Genomic DNA, 20,796 nt, shown 5'->3' on the forward strand with positions numbered 1-20,796 from the left:
TGACAAAAACGCCAGGCCAAATCTCTCAGTTTAAAGTGCAAGTTTGCAATGCAAAATTTGATGCCAAAATAAGAATGTTGACTGCCAAAAACTCACTCAACGGAAAAAGAATAGCTGCTTATTTTAGGGAATCAACATTTTAATGAAGGCTTTGGCAATGTGGTTGCGCTAAAAGTGCATCAATTTTCAATAAAACACTTTTGGGAAGGTTTGCAGAAAGAAAACATTTGTTGTTTGGATGATCGAAGTGAAACGATGTGAAGCACAACATAAACGTCACAATTACGTTCAATCAAATGCGATAGGAAACATTTACCCTAAACATTATTTCTAGATGACTTTTCTTTAACTATTATTATTGTATTTATTGTCCCTTGCAAAATATAAAGATATGTGCTACATTTTGGGCCTTATCTGGCCCGAAGGTTTTGGGCCAAAGCATATCTGGTATATTAAAAAAAAAAAAGGCTTACCAGTATGGAATCGGCATAAAAGTTGGGATCTGGAGTGTCAATATAAAACAATCTATTGCAATTTATTAATATTGATGATTTATGATAACTCCGTTAAATATTATCGGGGAATATACGAAGATCATGCATTTCTATCTGTGTTTAATTCAGCCACCGTTAGGTCATCACGAAATGTTTGTCTACGTGTGGTGCACCTGGGCGTTTTGCTATGCAGCAGCTGCGTATAGACCATCATTAAGGCATATTTTCTCTTATGTATTCGTGAGAATCAAAACGAAGCTTTACCTCATTATTTCTCATCTCAAGTTTGCAACAGATGTTATATGCCACTATGCGTTTAGCGAATTTGCCGTACTTTTTCGTTCAATTTCTTACAGGCGGCTCGAAAGACAGCCGCAAACTGCATGCCGGGTGAAGGACCCCAAAGAGCCAAGATGGCCGCGCCCTCGGCAGACACCGGGGAGTTTGAAAGTTGGCTAAATGAACGACTAGATGCGTTGGAGGTGGATCGAGAGGTGTACGGAGCTTACATTTTAGGTGTGCTTCAAGAAGAGGAGAATGATGAGGAGAAACATGACGCGCTTCAGGGGATTTTATCAGCATTTTTGGTGAGCTAGCGACTCCCTCATGGCGCTTAGCTTTCATGTCAGCTGTTGTTGTTATTGTCCGAAGGCAATTCCAATGTCCGAACCTGGTTCTGTGTTGTTATTTCCTGCGTCACAGAATCACAGTATAAAACAGAAAGTCAGGGGTTGATGACGTTTTTGTTTTCTGTATTAAAATGTGTAGGATGAAGACAAACTGGACGATGTCTGTCAGCAGATCATCAAGTATTGGAAGGAGTACCACAGCTCTGTAAACATAAAAGATGCTGGAGATGGTAATTTATCAACATCATGTAGATCAATATACCTATAACATAGCAATTCTGGGTTTCAATTCATATCTATGCAATGAGAACATTTTGCAAAGGTGCCTAGTATCATCCTAGTTAAAAACAAGGGATTCAATCTAGTTTTAATGGATGTTAATCCATCTTCAATGTGAATTAACATGTCTACTTTTGTGGTCTCTTACCAGTTGAGGTCAAGGCCATCGCCAGTATGATCGAAAAGCAGGCTCAGATTGTGGTGAAGCAGAAAGAAGTGTCAGAAGAATCCAAGAAACGTAAAGAGGCCTTGCTTGCACAATACGCCAACATCTCAGACGGAGAGGAATATCCTTTGCTTCATAATCTCCTTTAATTTGATTGTAATGTCATTTCTGAAGGACAAAAACAATTGAGATGAATGTATTTCCTTGACTGAAACACTGAAGATGAAGAGGAAGATTCGCCAAATGGAAACATCATCCCTGGACAGGATAAGTGTATCCTTTCCATTGGTAGTATTTTCTTGCTGTATTAAATAAAGATGGTTTTTAGGTGGTTTCAAGTCCTTGACTTCCATTGAAATCAGCCATGTTTAAGAATACTAACGTGGAAGAAGTCCTGAACCGCCAAAAGCAAAAGCGGGATCAGGCTCGTGAAGATTCCCAGAAGAAGAAAGAGATGGATAAGATGCAACGGGAAAAGGACAAACTGGCCAAAGAGGATCGGAAGGAGAAAGAGAAAAAACGCACGCAAAAGGGAGAACGTAAAAGATAAAAATAGGAAAAAAGGACACTTCATTTTGTGTATCTTCACCTTTTTGCATCAATGTGTATGAGCACTGAAACATGAAATGTATTCAACTTTAGTTGAACTCATTCAATCTTGTGTTATCATAATGTTAAATCCAATGTTATGTTTAAAAATGTGACTCATATCAAGAACAAACCATTTTTTTGGTTTGAAGTCTTTTGAAAGCTAAATAAACTTTTGGATTGATTTCAATCATTTTTTTTAATAACATTTCACTTGTACAAAGTGCAAACGTGAATACTTATGAGAAAACATTATGAACATTATTCATAAAATACAACATGGAGCAGTTTGATCCAAATACTGATAAAGCAACATTTAAAATGTTGTTTATCATTAATAACACTTGCACCCACCCATAAATGTTTTTTTATGTTATGTAAAACGGTACTAAATCCGCTAAATATGCAGGCTTGGTTCACAAAACATTTTAGCATTTTTAACAGCTATATTATAATTCCCCAGCAAATCCCAATTAATCCCAACAAGATGTTTTTTTTAATTTTACAAAGTTACTTTTCAGTGATAACAGTAAGGCAACATTAGTATTTAAAATGCCTTCTAATACTTTAACAAGTAAAATCAATGAGTTTTGAGTTCTTTAAATCCTTTTTGTGGGGTTTAAAGTTCTAAATTAAGAAAAACATGGTTGTAGTTGTAGTATGAAGAAAGTAATGTACTCCAATTGACGTATGGAATTTTTCAGACTTAACCCAATAAATAGTTAATAGAAATCATAAATAATTTAAATATGGATTTGTTAAAGATGGAGTCTAAAGAATGAAGAAAACTTGATTAATGATGCCATGCGTCATACACTTTTTGAAGTAAACGTTTGCTGTACACGTAGGGAAGAATATTAAATGTACGTATTTTGATCATGTTGGTGAATGCCTTTGAATTGAAAACTCTTTTGCCTGCTAAATTAGAACGTAAAAGGATAGGGTCAGATTTATGTGTGCATTTCCTCCCTACTGGTGGTGTGGTGGTCGTCTGTACGCCCCACGGGATTGGGTAGAATCATCTGGAGAGTGCACCAAAGGTATGTACGCAGCTTCTTGGTGGCCATGGCCAGCTCTCTGAGGGCTGTGACTGACATCGCTTGGTCTGGGAGAAGAAAAAATAAACTTATTGAAGTTTTTAGCTTATTAGGCTGCCAATGATTGAAAGAAATAAAAACAAAAAACATTTTTTTCCCTTCAGATTGGCAATCTTTCATTTAACACTTAAATCAGCAAGTGGAAATCCAAAATGGTGTCTTAACTCATTTTTTTCTGCATGTTTTGATGGATGTCTGACTGGCAAAACTGACAATAATGAATCAATATCCTTTACTAATGCTGTAACTATATTAAAGTTATCTAAAATATTTTTTTAACTAGGTCTACATTGTGTTCTGTGTCTTGTGTTTCTTTATTGCAGTAGCAAGACAGAGACACAAGACACAGAAGACAATGTAGACCTAGTTAAAAAAAATATTTTAGATAACTTTAATACAGTTAATTTCCCGAATATGGGACGAAATAAAGATCTAATCTAATAAAAATGAATGATTGTTTATGGAGTATGTTAAAAATATATGCTTTTTTACTCTGAAAACAAAAAAATCAGGCCTCAAATTTGTGGATTTAGATGAAAAATAAATCACTTTTTTATTCTAAACAATAGGCAGGGAATATATTTAAGGTGCTTACCGAACTTAAAAAAATAAATGCACCTATTTTAATTAATTGGACATTTAAATTGAAGTATTCATTTTAAATGTATTTCAAAAACTTCAGTAATACCTTGTTTATCGCAGTTGATAGGTTCCAAGACCTGCCACATTTTTAGGGAATGTTTTTTATGGTGTCTAAGATGATTTGGACTTTTAAAGTTCTCTGTATTGTTATTTAACTAACCAAAAATCTCCGATTCTGACTACGACAGAAATTTTAAGTACCTTTGTCTTCCTTGAGTGGAGCTCCGTTCCACTGATGCTTAGACTCGATGGCAAGCTCTTCCTTGCGTCTCAACTGGATACAAGTTAAAGCCTGGTGGTATTCTGTCAGTACCAAGCAGATATTTGGGTGAATAGTTACTTTGCATATCCTCTCCAATTTGTTCAAAAGGCATTCCACCTATAAAAAACAAAAACAAGTCGTGTTAGGGTCTTAAATTTTTCCATTAACTGTCTCGGGGTGTCTCACTTTGGCTTCTTCACTCAACAGTTTGACGATAAGGTGATCGATTCTCGCCAATTGGATTGGTAGACTGTCAGGTAATCTCGAGGGTGAAGTCAGTTTGCAAGGATATAAATTGCCGAGTTTTACTTCCATCTGAATGGATTGGGAGATTAAAAAAATGTAATTAGTAGTTCTTAACTGCACAACAAAAGATAACTATGGTATCATTGTCATATTCATCAAAAATCTGATTGAGAATTTGTTACTACAGGGTAGAAAATAAATATTTCCATTTCCAAAACGTCTTCAGTTTCTGATATGGTTACCCTGACTTCCAATGGCCTTCCGACTTTGCAATCTTACCTGCTTCCTCTCTCCTTCCAGGTATCCCAACTGCACAAAGCATTGCTCCAGGTGGAAGCAAAATGGAGTCACAAAAACCTCAAGATCTTTGTCCAATGAAGTTTCCAGAACAGAATTCAAGTCTGCACGAGAACCTACAGAATAGTGAGCCTCTGATCCGTTAAGATGGCCGTAGGACACTTTCGCCACTGCGATCCCATTCATTACAGCAGTTGGAGTGAAGTCAGGAAGACCCTTTTCTATGGGATTTGTGTCCTTCTGAGACTTGATGGACAGCTGGGAGAAGTGTCTGGATTCACCGTCGAGGTAAACGAAAGGGATGACCGAGTTCTCTACAATGTCTTGTCTGTTAAATCTTTCTAGGTCGCCCAGTTGGTCAATGGGTGAGCTCAAGTGTGTTTTCTGTATGCGAGCGGTCGCTTGAGGCCAATCTCGGTTGAAGTCAAGCATTTTCTTGTCCTTCTGAATCTGTGTTTTCATCTTGTAAAACCCTGGCTCAGGTTGAGGATTGGAGCACTGGTTTCTTTCTGTCAAAAAATGATCATTCTTAGGATTTAAAGTTCTTGGAAAAGACTTATCAGGACGATATTCAGGATTTTCATTGGCCAGCTGTAGAGTTTCTTGAAAATTATTCTGCTTCCATGTTGGTTTGACATTTTGGCTCCTGAATTCTCCCTTTGGCTGTTTTTCATAAAACATTGGCATTGCCTGGTTAGGGAATTTCCATTGCACAAATATGCTGTCTTCAGGGTATTCGGGTTTTTTTTCCGTGTTTGGAAAACGTCCATAACGTCCTTGATCAGATTCATCGGCCAAGACAGATGGCAAATTGTTAATCGTGTGTTTTTTTTGTTCCTGGGCGTTGTTAGCGATTAGCTTTGCACTTATGGCACTCTCATTAAGATCACAAGCTGACTTGTTTAGGAACGGAGGCAGGTCATTAATAGGGCGATTATATGCTGGCTGCATATTAGCGAACATGTCGTACTTGCTCAGCCTTGTCTGTTGTAGGAATTGTTTTGCCCTTTGGGGAATTGGAAGACCTGGTGGTGACCTCTTTGGGTAACTGATTAAGTCATCGACTTCTCCGTTGGGAACACGAATGTTCCAGTTCGGATTAGATGAAGTGCCAATGAAACTCTGAAATAACGGCACATTTTTGGACTGGGTTTGAAATCGGATTAAATCTTCACTGTTCCTAAAACCGTTAGGTAATTTATCCGCTGATTTGGAAGGCTGTAAAAAGTCTTCTCTCAAATTCTTGGGATTCCAAAGACCATTGACATTAAGTGGTCTCCTAAAAGAAATAAGAATTGTATTTTTAAAACCCCGAAAACTATTACACCACTTTTCTAAACTCTTAATTGTGACATACTAAGAACATACCCCATTTTGTCGATTGTATTATCACCTTCGTCCAAAATATTGGACACTAAACATTGTAGTTCATCCTCCTCCTTGTCCTTTTTTTGTTCATTTTTGGCAGGGTATTCCCTTGAAGAGAAACAAAGATATTTTCATTAAAAACTTATTTTTAAGACTTGTAAAGGACATTACCTTGTCAAAATACTGTTCAGGGCACAGTTCCTGAGTTCATTGGGATCAGCACGACCATTTGAAGACCAGAGTTTGAACTCGGCCACTTCCTCTTCCTGAGCTAGTAAACCTGGCATGGAAATTGAGGTGTTTCCATCACCACCATTGAACTTCATCTGAAACAACAATGGGAAACTTAAAAAAACTCCAAATAAGCAGAAAAATGAATTTTTCACATTCACTAGTTTCTTAGTAATAACCATTTTCAGTACTGACTATATTTTTTTCCTCTACAGAACAGAAAAACATGTTTTATTTCCATTACAATCAATTTGAAAATATGTGGTGAGTAATTAAGGTATTAGAACCATTAACTTAAATTTGCATTTCTATAAGTGAACTGTGTTTAATGGCGAGAGCTTACCTGGCCGTTTATCATTGTAGTTGGAAAGAGTTTAAAAGATTCCATTCTGAAACGTTGAACTTGACTCTTTATTCCATTACTAATCAACTAGAAGACACACTACAGTCATTAACGTTATTAAAGCAGTTACCACGACAGTTATAGGCGGCGGTAATATTTAATTACGCATCGAGAAAAAAATAGGGCCACCATATTAGCTACTGACTTGTTTAAAAAGTTTCGACGCTAACTCTAAATGTTTAGGAACGTCTAACAACGCAGAAAACATTCGAATAGTTTTCAATCGAGTTTAAGGTCACTTACCTGGACAATTTATGTTATATAAATATAAATATATATTGTTGGGCGAAGTCCTCAACTTATTTAAAATTTATCTGCACCTCCACCTAGCAACATCATTCACCGCCGGTTACAATGTCTTCGCGGTGATTGGCCAATCCTGACGTCCAATTAGCATAAAGCAGACTATTGACGACCCTAGCAACGTTTGCTGATCACGCCCATTTTTTGAATTTGATACTTTTAAAAGTACAGTAATTAGAAATGTCATAACATGTTTTTGTATGTAATACAATCGGGTTTCACTCGCTGTTGAATGTTTTATTTAAATGATAAATAGTTAAAATTAATAAAAGTCCACACCGATGATTAACGTACTTTTTAGGGTGTATTAACCCTATGTATAATTATTTCAGGTTGGAAATACTGCAGTTGGTTTTACATAACAGTTGGATTTTGTAATAAACCTTGTGGTAACATTCCAATAGTTTTTTTTCTCTATCCCTGTGAAATCCCCTTATCATTTATTGTAATAAGTTATGATACTGTCAGTCTTTTTTATGGCTTTTAACCAATAAAAGTATTTTTTTTTTCATGACGTGCCCTGTGAACATATTGTGAACACTAGATGGGGACCTGGTCCTCCACATTTAACCACTGGCTAACTTGCAGGTCTTGTCGGACCACGTAATCCAGCTGTTTGGTCAAGTTTGACGCGAGAAATTCCTTTTCCTGTTAGCATCTGTAAAATAAAACAACTGAAGAGCGTCAAAGTCTTAAAACCTTAGTGTAACTAACTCTATATTTTACTATTAGAATAAGTACAACGACTACAAGCAAATTTAGAAGTATAAATTATTACTTTTGTTCAAGGAGATGCGTTCTATCGCAAGTTTGACCATGACACTTTTATTTTGAAGGTATATACCGGATTTCTAGCTCTACTTTAAAGTGTCAGAACAGAGCGAGAGAATAGAATTGAAGTTAGGTATAGAAGAAAAAGTTAGCCAGCAGAAGAGCAAACACAAAGAGATCGGCGCTCCTGTTGGAAGATCAGACTCGGAAACTATTATTATCATCATCGGACCCATTTCAACCCTTTATATGAAACCAAACCCACTTTTTGACTGACTTCTCCCACTAAACCAACTATCCTCCAACTTGGCAAGATGTTTTTTTCCCGGAATTGGTTTACTTTCTTCTTCTTCTTGCCCATGATGACAAGATCTCAATACCAAGGAGACAACGGAATGGTCATCCCAGAACATGGATTTTGCCAACCGATCTCCATTCCCTTGTGCACCGACATCGCCTACAACCAAACCATCATGCCCAACCTAGTAGGCCACTACAACCAAGAAGACGCTGGACTTGAGGTCCACCAATTCTACCCATTAGTGAAGGTACAATGCTCCCCGGAATTGAAATTCTTCCTATGCTCCATGTACGCCCCGGTTTGCACCGTCCTGGAGAAGGCCATCCCGCCATGTAGATCCATTTGCGAGCGAGCCAAACAAGGTTGTGAAGCCCTGATGAACAAATTCGGCTTCCAATGGCCCGACCGTCTCCGATGCGAGAACTTCCCCGTACTAGGCGACGGTCAGATATGTGTGGGCCAGAACGACTCATCCACCGCCGCCACCGTGCCGCCATTATCCATCCCGGGAACCCAAGATGTGTCATTGGCATCAAGCCCGGAGAAACCCTTCCGCTGCCCCTCGGCTCTTGCGGTTCCTCCATACTTGAACTACATGTTCCTGGAGGAGAAAGACTGCGCGGCGCCATGCGAACCGGCTCGGGGCGGCGGCTACATGTTCTTCTCCGATGGCGAAATCCACTTTTCGCGGGTTTGGATCCTGGTTTGGTCGGTTCTATGCTGTGCGTCTACTTTATTCACAGTTACGACTTATCTAGTAGATATGCAACGTTTTCGTTACCCCGAAAGACCCATTATCTTCCTCTCGGGGTGCTATACCATGGTCTCCGTGGCGTACATCGCCGGATTCTTCCTGGGCGATAAAGTGGTCTGCAATGAGAGTTTTGACCCAGATGGCTTCAAGACGGTGGTCCAAGGCACCAAGAAGGAAGGTTGTACTATCCTCTTCATGATGCTTTACTTCTTCAGTATGGCTAGCTCCATCTGGTGGGTGATTTTGTCATTGACCTGGTTCCTGGCGGCTGGGATGAAATGGGGTCATGAGGCCATTGAAGCCCATTCCCAGTACTTCCACCTGGCGGCGTGGGCGCTACCGGCCGTGAAGACTATTGGGATCCTCGCCATCGGGCAGATCGAGGGTGACGTTCTGAGTGGGGTGTGTTTCGTCAGTTTGAGTAACCTGGACCCCCTGCGGCGTTTTGTTTTGGCGCCACTTTTCGTCTACCTCTTCGTAGGAACCTCCTTCCTATTGGCCGGATTTGTCTCGCTGTTTCGTATTCGCACCATCATGAAACACGATGGTAGTAAGACGGAGAAGTTGGAGAGGTTGATGGTCCGCATCGGGGTCTTCAGCGTGCTCTACACCGTGCCGGCTACCATCGTCATCGCCTGTTTTTTCTACGAACAGGCCTTCCGTCCGCATTGGGAACGTAGTTGGGTGGCTCATAGTTGCAGGAGTCTGGCCATCCCATGCCCGGCGGAGACGGGAGCCCGCATGACGCCGGATTTCACCGTCTATATGATCAAGTACTTGATGACGCTCATTGTGGGTATCACGTCGGGTTTCTGGATCTGGTCTGGGAAGACGCTGCACTCTTGGCATAAGTTTTGTAGCAGGCTGACCAACGGCAAACATGGGGAGACCGCTGTGTGAGCTCGCCGTCGGACTGATTTTGCGCTTTTTCGTGGTGAGGGGCGGGAGTTGGGGGGAATGCGTTCCCGGGGCCCGGAAACTGAAAACCGTTTGGGTCCGGTTTGGACCAAACGGATTGGACCAGGCCTGAACAAGATGGCCCGATGGAAGGCAAAACAAACATGGCCGACACCGCCATGCTTGCGGAATGCTCACCTCTTCCTCATCTTCATGCTCATCTTCATACACTTCCTCATCTTCCTCTTCCTCATCTTCCTCTTCCTCATCTTCCTCATCTTCCTCTTCCTCATCTTCCTAATCTTCCTCTTCCTCATCTTCCTCCTCTTCCTCATCTTCATCTTCCTCTTCATCATCTTCCTCATTTTCTTCGTCCTCATCTTCCTCATCTTTCTCATCTTCCTCTTCCTCATCTTCCTCTTCCTCATCTTCCTCTTCCTCATCTTCCTCTTCCTCGTCTTCCTCATCTTCCTCTTCCTCGTCTTCCTCATCTTCCTCATCTTCCTCTTTATCATCTGCCTCATCTTCCTCATCTTCCTCTTCCTCATCTTCCTCATCTTCCTCATCTTCCTCTTCCCCATCTTCCTCATCTTCCTCATCTTCCTCTTCTGCATCCTCTTCCTCATCATCATCCCCTTCCTCATCATCTTCCTCCTCTTCCTCTCTTCTTGGCAGCATCTGTAATTAAATCCATGTGTAAATATTATTTGTATAAAAAAAAAACACAACCAAAATATATATTTGTATTTAAAAAAAAAATACTACTCCTTTACTGTCAGTGTACCTGCTACTCTTTTGCACTGCTACTATGCCAAATAGAATTGCTCCTCTTTTTAATTTTTATTATTTTTTGTATGAAAATGTTGACATTATTTCTCTGTGTAGTCACTTTATCTGCAAACTACTAAATCATAACAATAATAATAATACTGGAGTCATGTTATTGGTCCAAATGATGCAGATGTAAAGCACTACTTTCACAATCTAGTGCTTTTCTATTTTGTACTTTTTAATTCTGAGGTTGTTGTTCTGAAAATAGAATAACATGGAGATCTCATCTAGGATTTCAAATGCGGGCAGGCAGGAAGCGTCATTCAACGCCACCATGTCAGGCGGACATTGAACGTGGCGCAACTTGCCTCTCAAATAGCGTTCTGCCTGGCAACCGTATCGTAAAAAAAAATCAGCGTGCTTTGCGCTAAAGATTAGATGACATCAAAATGAACTATGGGGCATTGTTGTGGCCATTCAGGAAATTGTTAAGACGATAATTGCTGGCGGTTGCTAGGCAAAATGTGAGGGCAGTATGTTCCTTGTTTGCCTATATTTGGGTAATGACAAAAATGACCAAAATTGAGTAGGAATTTGTACAAAAACATTGAAATAAATCAGATTTTTAGAATGGTCAATAGCAGTGAATGGGTTAAGAGTGATAAACATAGTAAATAAGGGTATGAATTGCAACATATTCAAAAAATATTTCCAGGAACAGCAAAACAATTGTCAAAATCACAATTAAGCTCAATTCATTACATTGGATTTTTTTTTTTTTGTATGAATGTATGTATGTAAATAAAATACTAAAGTTCTACACAGCTTTGAGATGTTTTTTTTTAATAAATGGATTAAAAGAACTGGATTAAAAATCCTGAATATTCAGTTTTTATTGATTTAAAACAATGTTTATTTGAGTTTTTTTTGTATATTTTTAGATATTCCAAATGATTTTGAACTAAAAACTGAAAAAAATGATTTAAAAAATGACAATTATTTGATTTAAAAGGTGAAAAATCGGGAAATTTAATATACATCTTTACTTTAATCCTAAAACAGAAAGTCAGCAATCATGATTGACTTTCCCGGACCGCACAAAATGATGTGACGGGCCAAATTTGGCCCGCGGGCCTCCACTTTGACACCAATATTTCAACCATCCCCTGCCATTGACGGACATAAAAATCCCATTTTTCACCCTCAATGACAGCGAAGTTAAAATAAAAACCTGAATTTTTCGAATACACCTATCGAATCAAATCTAATCTAATGTGAGATAAAAACAAAACTCCCTTTGGCTTGCACCTTTTGTTTCCCAAAAACGGCTTTACGAACCACCTCCCTCCCAATCTGTGAGAATGTGACCTCTCCAAATGGCAGCTAACCTAACACATAACACCACCAAGTGCAAAAAAAACACACAAAAAACACCCCTTTTGTTCCAAAGGCCGCGGTTAAAACAACACAGGGATCATCTGGCCACAAACGCCTGCGCCATCGGATAGGCGTAAAAAAAAAACCCTTCCCACCCGCCTCCCAACCAAAAAAAAAAAAAACGTGAATTCAACAAAAAAAAAAACAGTTTTCAGCGCCAAGCTGGAATCCCCCAAACTCCACCATCTTTTGGCTAATGTCACGATCGTCCGAGTCTGAAAACCGATCCCCTTCGCCTCCCAGCTCCCAATCCTAACCATTGTATGCGTACATATTGTAGTATTATCTTACTGTGAGAGTTTTTCTATACCGTCTCCAATGACTTATTGGACAAGGGCTGTCTTTCTATGTCTTTCTTATCTCATATCTTGCCTACAAGAAAAGGTTGCAACAACAGACAGTTAGACTTGATGAAAGGTTGGAACAGATACCGGGCGCGCGGGGGGTGCATAAAGCGACCTGAAGCTCTCTCCCCGCCCCTTCTCTCTCTCTCTCTACGCTCAAATGAATGGGGGGAATGTGGGTGAGTCAGTGGAGCGACGCTATAGGCCGAGTTGGGCTTCCAGTGACAGACAGTCTCCAGTGGCGGAGTTGACTTCAAAGTACTGCTGAAACCTGACTAGTTCCTTGTAAACACTAGCGCCCTAGCCCCCCCTTTTGCTTCTCCCACCCCCTCAAAGCTCCCCTCACATGCTTTGCCTTCACTTCCTGCGCTTAACTCAACTTAATGGCCGACTTGTTTGGTTTTGCACCCGACAAGCGAGGGAGAATGGCGACGGGAGATTGTTTTCCAGTGGGGAATTAAATATAGAAAAAGAAGGTTGGGTTTTTTGGATAAACTGATGGAAAAGCAGTACAGAGGAATACACCCATGTTAAAATGTGATTTTTAAAAATGTAACGTTCAGAAAAGGGAATGTGTTGTTTAAATCAGGGGTGTTAAAGTGGAGGCTCGGGGGCTAAATTGAGACGTTCCTGTTCAAATCATTGGGACCTTTTATGGTGTTTAAACATGATTTGATGCTAGGTATTCCAGTAGAAATTAACTACAGATTTGACTGATAATGTTTTTGCTTACCTTAAATCATATGTGTCAAAGTGGTGGCCTGGGGGCCAATTCTGGCCCGTCGAATCATTTTGTGGGGTCCAGGAAAGTCAATCATGAGTGCTGGGTTTCTGTTTTAGGATGAAATTCAAATGAAGAGTATAGATGTATATTACATTTCTGGATTTTCTCCCTTTTAAATCCATAATTGTCATTTTTTAAACATTTTTTCAGTGTTTTTAGTTCAAAAATCATTTTGTAAAATCAAAAAATCTATAACGTGTTTGACATCCTTTGGCTAGTAGGTGAGTGTGCGTTACGGGTAGTACTAGATGTGTTCTGGAAAATGTCTACGGCTCCCCTATGGTTCCTTCTAATGCATGACTGCAACTAATCCGGAGTGCAAAGTTCTTGTTGGGTCCGCTCCAAAATCTGATCAAAAACAGGCTCCAAACTTGCATGTCTGCAAGTTTACCCTTTGTCTTACAACCACCTTACGTATGTAGATGTGTATATGTATGTATGTGTATATGTATGTATGTGTATATGTATGTATATATGTTTATATCTATGTATGTGTATATGTATGTAAATGTGTATATGTATGTAAATGTGTATATGTATGTAAATATGTGTATATGTATGTATATATGTGTATATGTATGTATGTGTATATGTATGTATATATGTGTATATGTACATATGCATGTATACGTGTATATGTATGTGTGTATATGTGTATATGTATGTGTGTATATGTGTATATGTATGTGTGTATTTGTGTATATGTATGTATATGTATGTATATGTATGTATATGTATGTATATGTATGTATATGTATGTATATGTATGTATGTATATGTATGTATATGTATGTATATGTATGTATATGTATGTATATGTATGTATATGTATGTATGTATATGTATGTATATGTATGTATATGTATGTATATGTATGTATATGTATGTATATGTATGTATATGTATGTATATGTATGTATATGTATGTATATGTATGTATATGTATGTATATGTATGTATATGTATGTATGTGTATATGTATATGCGTATATGTATATATATACATACATATATACATAGATACATATATACACATATACTCATAGATACATATATACACATATACACATATACACATATACACATATACACATATACACATATACACATATACACATATACACATATACACATATACACATATACACATATACACATATACACACATATATACATAGATACACATATACACATATACACATACATATATACATACATACATACATACACATATACATATATACACATATACATATAAAAATATACACATATACACATACACATATACACATATACATACATACATACATACATATATACATATATACATACCTACATACATACATATATACATATATACATATATACATATATACATATATACATATATACATATATTCATATATACATATATACATATATACATATATACACATATACACATATACACATATACACATATACACATATACACATATACATATATATACTTTTTTTTTCTTGACTTTTAGAGTTACGCTGTATATTTTGCAAACTTTGTCAATATAAAGAGTATAGTAGGGTAGGGAAATATATTTTTTGCAATTTAATTCAGATAAATTCTTTAATTTTTTTTAAATGGTGATCTTTTGAGGGCCGATTTCCAACGGTAGGTCTCCAGTTACGAAGGCAACAAAGGTCTGCGTGAGCATTCTTCCCATCTTAGCCCAGCTTGTCCCTTCTTGCCCTCCAGCGAGCCAAAAGCAGCGTTTAGGAATCAACATCTGAGGCGCACCAGAGAGACGGCCGACACCCAAAGGAGCGGGCGTCGACGTAAGCGACCGTGACAGACGGCTGAATGATCCCGTCCGCCGTTTGGCATCCAGGTCGGCGGCGTCGACCCCGCAGACGCCGCCGACCTGGATGAGTCAACGGGAAAGCATCTGATTCCCTTTCCAGATGTTTCAAGGTCTCACGCAATAACCTTTCGTTGAAATATCAACTTCATCAGGAAGAACGCACGCCTATTTTCCTCTCTTGGACGGAGACAAAAGGATTGAAAAAAATGACAGATTAGAGGGCCAATGTGGTACTTTTTCAATGTAAAATTGGTTTGATGTGGGGAAGAGAAACAAGTGGAATGAGTACCTGTCAACTTTGGCTTAACATTTAAGATTTACCGTCTCCAAGGGCGGATTTAAAAAAATATTAATGGGGTGGCAGGAATTTTTTGAAGGGGTGGCAAATATTTTATGACGATATAATAGATTAGCCAATCTGTGGACAGTTATAGGGTAATCTGCAAGGATTTTTTTTTTTAGTTTTTTTTCCCTGTGTTGACTTTATAAATGTATTGTATCTGTTAAAATAAAAAAGATAGAAAATTCTGTAAAAAACGCACAAGATATAACAATTAGATTTTTTTTTTTATAAATGGATTAAAAGAACTGGATTAAAAACCCTGAATATTCATTTTTTTATAGATCCAAAACAATGTTTATTTGAGCTTTTTAAAATATTTTAAAATGATTTTTGAACTAAAAACACCAAAAAATGGATTAAAAAATGACAATTATTGATTTAAAAAGGGGAAAAATCAGGAAATGTAATATACATCTATACTCTTAATTTTAATTTGATCCTAAAACAGAAAGTTGGCACTCATGATTTACTTGGGCCGCACAAAATGATGCAGTGGACCAAATTTGGCCCGCGGGCCGCTACTTTGACACCAATTATTTCTAAAATAACATGGACGCCATTGGAAAGCTAAGAATCTTATCAACACTTTTCCTGAGAGTCTTATTGAAGTAAAACGTTCCTGTTTAGAGTGACGGTTGAAATCCTTCATTAAAATCAATCGTTAAAATTGCGCAAAAATATCCGTGGCAGTCAAAAAAACAAATTAAAAAGTCTTAGATTTCTAACGGAGTTTCGCTAGCGCAGGTGTGGCTAAGGAGGGATGGCTAAGTTGGCTATTCACGGGAGGTGACAAGTCTTCGGCCATATTGTTGACCGATAATGAGATCAACATGTGGGTCGCGCCCAGGTTTTAATAGTTATTGGGGAGCGGCTTTTTTGGTGGCTCCTTTTCACGCTTGTTACACGCCATTTGTCTGCTGTTTTATGGCCGCTAGGTTCCTCCGGGGAGGCCTTTGGAAGGGAAACGGGGGGTGCTGAGGCGAGGTATCTGGTCCAGACTTTTTGAAAGCAAGGCGGCGTTTGTTATCGGGCAAAAAAGAAGAAGGACGACATCAAGAGAGCCTCCAGCTGCTAAGCCGAGAGGTGCCGACAGCTGTCTGACAGATATTTTGGGAGCCTGAAGCATGCCTGGGATAATAATGGGCTTGATTGGGAACTGTATGTGTATGTGTGTGGGTGGGTGGGTAGATATGTTAGCGCGTTTTGAGGCGTTGGAATGGTAAATGTGCAACCGGATAGCATGGCGGCTACATATACTTGGACACTGTCTGTGTAGCTTCGGGAGCAGATGATAACAAAGGAGGGAAGAAGTTATTGTGTTGAGGAAATTAAGTGTTTTTATGATGTGAAATATGTTAACACTTGGGTAAAGGCTGTCATGGAGGGGTATTTATAGAAGTGTTTTGTTGTTGGGTTTGTGGAGTTATAATGTGGGGGGGGGGGGAATTGTGGGGATGGAGGGGAGGAGGGGTGGGGTTAGTAATAGGGGGCGGAGTTTGGGAGGTTTTGAGAATAGGATATTAGGGGAGTGGGTGTGGTTTGTTTGATTGGGGTTGTGGTAGTGTTGTTGGAGTGAATGGATGGAGGTTGTTAAGGGTCATTTTGATATTGGCTTAAAAGTAGGCTAGGTTTAATTTTGTTAAAATAGGTTTAGGGCATTTAATGATATGTGTAATTAAGATTAATTTATGTATATGACAGGTGTCGTGTACATGATTGTGGTTGGGTATTGTCACTATGATTAAATGTTGTTAAAGTTGTGTTTTTGTTTAAATTTGTTGTATTTCTCCTGCTTTCATTTTAATTTGGGGGTTATTTTTGTAGATTTTAGGGAATGAAGTTCAGTTGTCAGAAGAAATATCATATCAGAATTGTTCATTCATATTTTGTGAAAATAAAATCGGTAATTGATGGCGACAAATGTTCACTTTTAACAACATAAACTTGAAAAAACATGTTTTTTCTTTTAATTTAATTGTAATATTTTTGACTGTATCAACATATTTATGCAAAAATAACCTACAGTACACCCCCCCCCCCCCCACACTTTTAACAATTATTTTAAATGATTTAATTCAGTTTTTCACTCTTCCTTCCCAAATTCCAGTAAGCTTGCTTCCTATTGGCCCATCCATTCCTCCTTTGAAGCACCTGTACCTGCAGGTCTCATCCTTCTATAGAAACATAATCCGGTGTACAGCCACTGTAATTTCTCTCCCCCAACAACGTCTGCGGGGGCTTTGATGATGATGATGACTTATTGAGTCGGCTCCTCTCTGGCGAGCCGAAAAACTTGTGAGCCGCCGTTTAAATGGAGTCCTGTCTGAGGAATTTACAGCCGGGGCCCAGTCCAAAAGAAAGAAGCACACTGTAGTAGCCTTGTCCAAGGGAATGAACAGCTTGGGGCAAGGTGTACACGTCCGTCAAAGTCTACGTTTGCTTAAAAAAAATGGCGGTATTGGGTGTACCGTCCAAGATGAATGAGTTAGATAGGCTTTACGGCTCTGAGGGATCTCTGTAATTTTATGTAATGGCTTCCATGTGGGTCCACTGCGAGCACAGTGGGGCTGGAAAGGTGCGCTTAGCTATTGTAGAGGTAAGCTTGTAAAGAAATGGAAAGAATATAATGTATTTTTGGGGGTATTGGTCAATTGTGTGGATGAGGTTAGACTTAAAATGGAGTTAGAATTGGTATATTTTAAGGATTTCTCGATTATAAGCCCCCCTGGTGGCCAATTTTTAGTGATGTGGTCATGGTTTTAATAGGGAGAATTTATTTTAAAGGGAAGATATTAGTAAAAATCTTAATTTCTGAGATACTGGATGAATCTGAATTTGTTTTTAAAGTTTTGAGGGTTAAGCATGAATTTGTGAGAAATTTAAGATGTTGCTAAATAAGAAGCTTTTTGTGGAAAGTGTGTGTGTGATGAAGTTGCTTTGTTTTTGTGTTCAGGAGAAAATGTACTAAGATTTCCTTCCACTGTTGAAATAGGTTATAGCGCCCCCTGTCTTTTTAGAGTACTTATTACATCAACAAACATGTCACAGAGATTAATAATACTAGAAAAAATAATGTTGTTGAGGAAAGGTGTTTTGAAAACAAAAAAAATAGATTAATTTTTCTATATTTTTTTATGACAAAAACTATTTTTCACATAAAAATGGCAGTTAAAATATTACTAAAATTGTAATAAAAAATAAGCATGATGACAAAGTTACATTTTCTTTTCAAGAATAAAATTTGTCATTTTTCAAGGGAATATCCAAATTTGTAATTGTTTTTAAAACTTAAATAGAAGGGAAAAGTAAAAGATAAAATTCTCAATGAAAAGTCAAATTAGAATGTGTTAATTACCTTAGACGTCATTCTTCTCTTTCCAGGTCGACTCCAAAATACGTCTGAGGCCTCCAGGCCACGCTCCCATTTGCTTAACCGTGGGGTCAAAGGTCAGGAGTTTCACAGGCCCTCACAAGCTTCGGCATGTCGTTGCTGAAAGTTGAGTGCAGACACGACACATTATAAATTCATCATGTGCTTTGCAGGAAAGCCACCAATTTAAACGGAAATCCCGGAAGAGGCATTGTACTGCACATTTTACGACAATAGAGGGCAGTGTAGCTTAACTTGTCCACTACGAACACAAGGAAGTCACATAGGACACTATTGTTTTGAATGGAATTACCGTAATGCTTGGTATTTATTTTGTTTTATTTATTTGTTGGTTTTGTTAATTCATTTATTATTAATATTGTTTATTTATCAGTTATGTTAGGGTACATTTTTTTAATTTATTTATTTGTGTGTTTTTATATAGTTATTTTTTATTTACTTTCTGACCTATTTATTTAGTTTTATTGATTTACTTTCTTGACTTATTTATTTTGTTTTATTTATTCGTTGTTTTCTTTATTTATTTGTTGGTTTTGTTTATTCATTTATTTTTAATATTGTTTATGTATTAGTTTTATTTATTTACTTAGTATTACTTATTTGTTTGTTTTTAGTATTTGTGTATTAAATCTCATTATAATAACAATAATTCCATTTAAAAGCAGGCCAAATCGAGCACAGCTATTATTTCACATTGTCATTCACATTCTATTTTAATATTATAAACCACAATACATTATTGCTTAGATTAATTAACGACAAAAAGGCACTATATTACATACTTTCAAAGTACTACTAACTGACAACAACAAACTCTATCCACAATTAAAGACGAGGCTAGTAGTTTTGTTTGGTTAAATTCCAGAACTGATAAACATCAGATTCCTCTTCTTTTGTGCTTGCAAATCAGGGCATCAAACTCTGACATTTCAAGCATTTCCCAGGAAAAAAAGCATGTGAGGGCCTGTTCATGGCAGCTTTCTTCAGAAAAATGACCGTCAAGACGGGAAATACGCCACCCACTACATTTTACACCCACGGAACGATAAAATGCATGATAATAAATAAAATTGTCCATATTGTTTTGGTGGACTTTACAGCAAAAAAAACACCCACATCCTCAGACCAAAACGCCGATAAAAAAAGAGTCATTTTTTTGTGCAATGACTGCCTGCATGCAGAAAATGCACCAAAAATATTCTATATGCTATTTTTTCATGTTGTTGTATGAAAATTTGAAAGTTATTGGAATATATTGGGGTGAAAAAATAGGGTTTTTTTGCTTAATTTTCCAAGGGTGAGGGAAGAGACCACCCGGGTGCATTCCATTAGGCTTGTTGAGGGGGCGGGGGGGTGAACTTCCGTACTCTATTGTGTTAGGGTCAGGGGGGAGCAATCTCAATCCTATGAGACAGTGGAACGTCTTCATGTTGTGGTCGACTAACGATTTGAAGGAATGTGTGAAGTAGGGTTGGAATCTTGGAGTTAGAAGTGATGCGTTACATAGATAAATGTTGCATTCCGATATTTATGATGACTAAAAAAGATAGGGGATTTAGGGAAAAAAATTAGGATTTAAAAAAACAACAACATCAGAAAGTTGCATGTTTTTGAGCTAAAATGCAAATAATTTAAGGTACATTTTACAATTAAGTCTTACAGGACTTGATTAGTTTCTTTTACTATACGATAAAAATGTACATTATATATTATAAATATATATATTAGTGTCAAAGTGGCAGGCCGGGGGCCAAATCTGGGCTTGTTTTTATCCAAAATAGTCACTCGTTGATAAAATTCCTGCAAAAAAAACGAGACCCTCATAATGACAGTCTTTGTATTCTCCAACTTTTTGGTCAATGTTTGATTTTGGGAATTTTAGCCCCTCACTGACATGGAATTTGAACGGGGATAGGCGTGGGAAACGCGGGGGTGCCGTGTCCGTGCATGAGATAGGACAAACATGGACAAACTACGGCCCGCGGGCCACATACGGCCCGTTAGGCTTGTTAATCCGGTCCAGACGTTATCCAAATAATGTTTTTACTTATTTATTTTTATTTATTTTTATCCCCAAGATGGCGCCGTAACCTGGAAGCCTTTGGCAGTAGCTCTGTCCACTCTTATTTGTTTTTTTATGTTTTATAGCCCATCTATCTT

The 20,796-nt window shown here is 38.0% G+C and overlaps 3 protein-coding genes across 3 annotated transcripts; 2 read left to right on the forward strand and 1 right to left on the reverse strand.

Annotated features, from left to right (window-relative positions):
* The first annotated feature begins 844 nt into the window (after positions 1 to 844).
* ccdc43 (coiled-coil domain containing 43) lies at positions 845 to 2,346 on the forward strand. Its single transcript, XM_077734292.1, has 5 exons — positions 845 to 1,081; positions 1,263 to 1,353; positions 1,554 to 1,689; positions 1,786 to 1,841; positions 1,931 to 2,346. Exons 1-5 carry the CDS (start codon positions 878 to 880, stop codon positions 2,116 to 2,118), a joined length of 675 nt encoding a protein of 224 aa, XP_077590418.1. The 5' UTR covers positions 845 to 877; the 3' UTR covers positions 2,119 to 2,346.
* moto (minamoto) lies at positions 2,341 to 6,917 on the reverse strand. Its single transcript, XM_077734494.1, has 7 exons — positions 6,643 to 6,917; positions 6,240 to 6,394; positions 6,069 to 6,176; positions 4,683 to 5,979; positions 4,344 to 4,472; positions 4,097 to 4,274; positions 2,341 to 3,261 (listed from the first exon to the last, which is right to left on the reverse strand). The coding sequence occupies exons 1-7, from the start codon at positions 6,685 to 6,687 to the stop codon at positions 3,107 to 3,109; spliced, it is 2,067 nt and encodes a 688-aa protein (XP_077590620.1). The 5' UTR covers positions 6,688 to 6,917; the 3' UTR covers positions 2,341 to 3,106.
* A 994-nt stretch (positions 6,918 to 7,911) lies between these two features.
* fzd2 (frizzled class receptor 2) lies at positions 7,912 to 9,738 on the forward strand. Its single transcript, XM_077734291.1, has one exon. It carries the CDS (start codon positions 8,091 to 8,093, stop codon positions 9,729 to 9,731), a length of 1,641 nt encoding a protein of 546 aa, XP_077590417.1. The 5' UTR covers positions 7,912 to 8,090; the 3' UTR covers positions 9,732 to 9,738.
* The last annotated feature ends 11,058 nt before the right edge of the window (positions 9,739 to 20,796 follow it).

The sequence above is a fragment of the Stigmatopora nigra genome, chromosome 15 (assembly GCF_051989575.1).
Source record: "Stigmatopora nigra isolate UIUO_SnigA chromosome 15, RoL_Snig_1.1, whole genome shotgun sequence".
NCBI classification, from domain to species: domain Eukaryota; kingdom Metazoa; phylum Chordata; class Actinopteri; order Syngnathiformes; family Syngnathidae; genus Stigmatopora; species Stigmatopora nigra.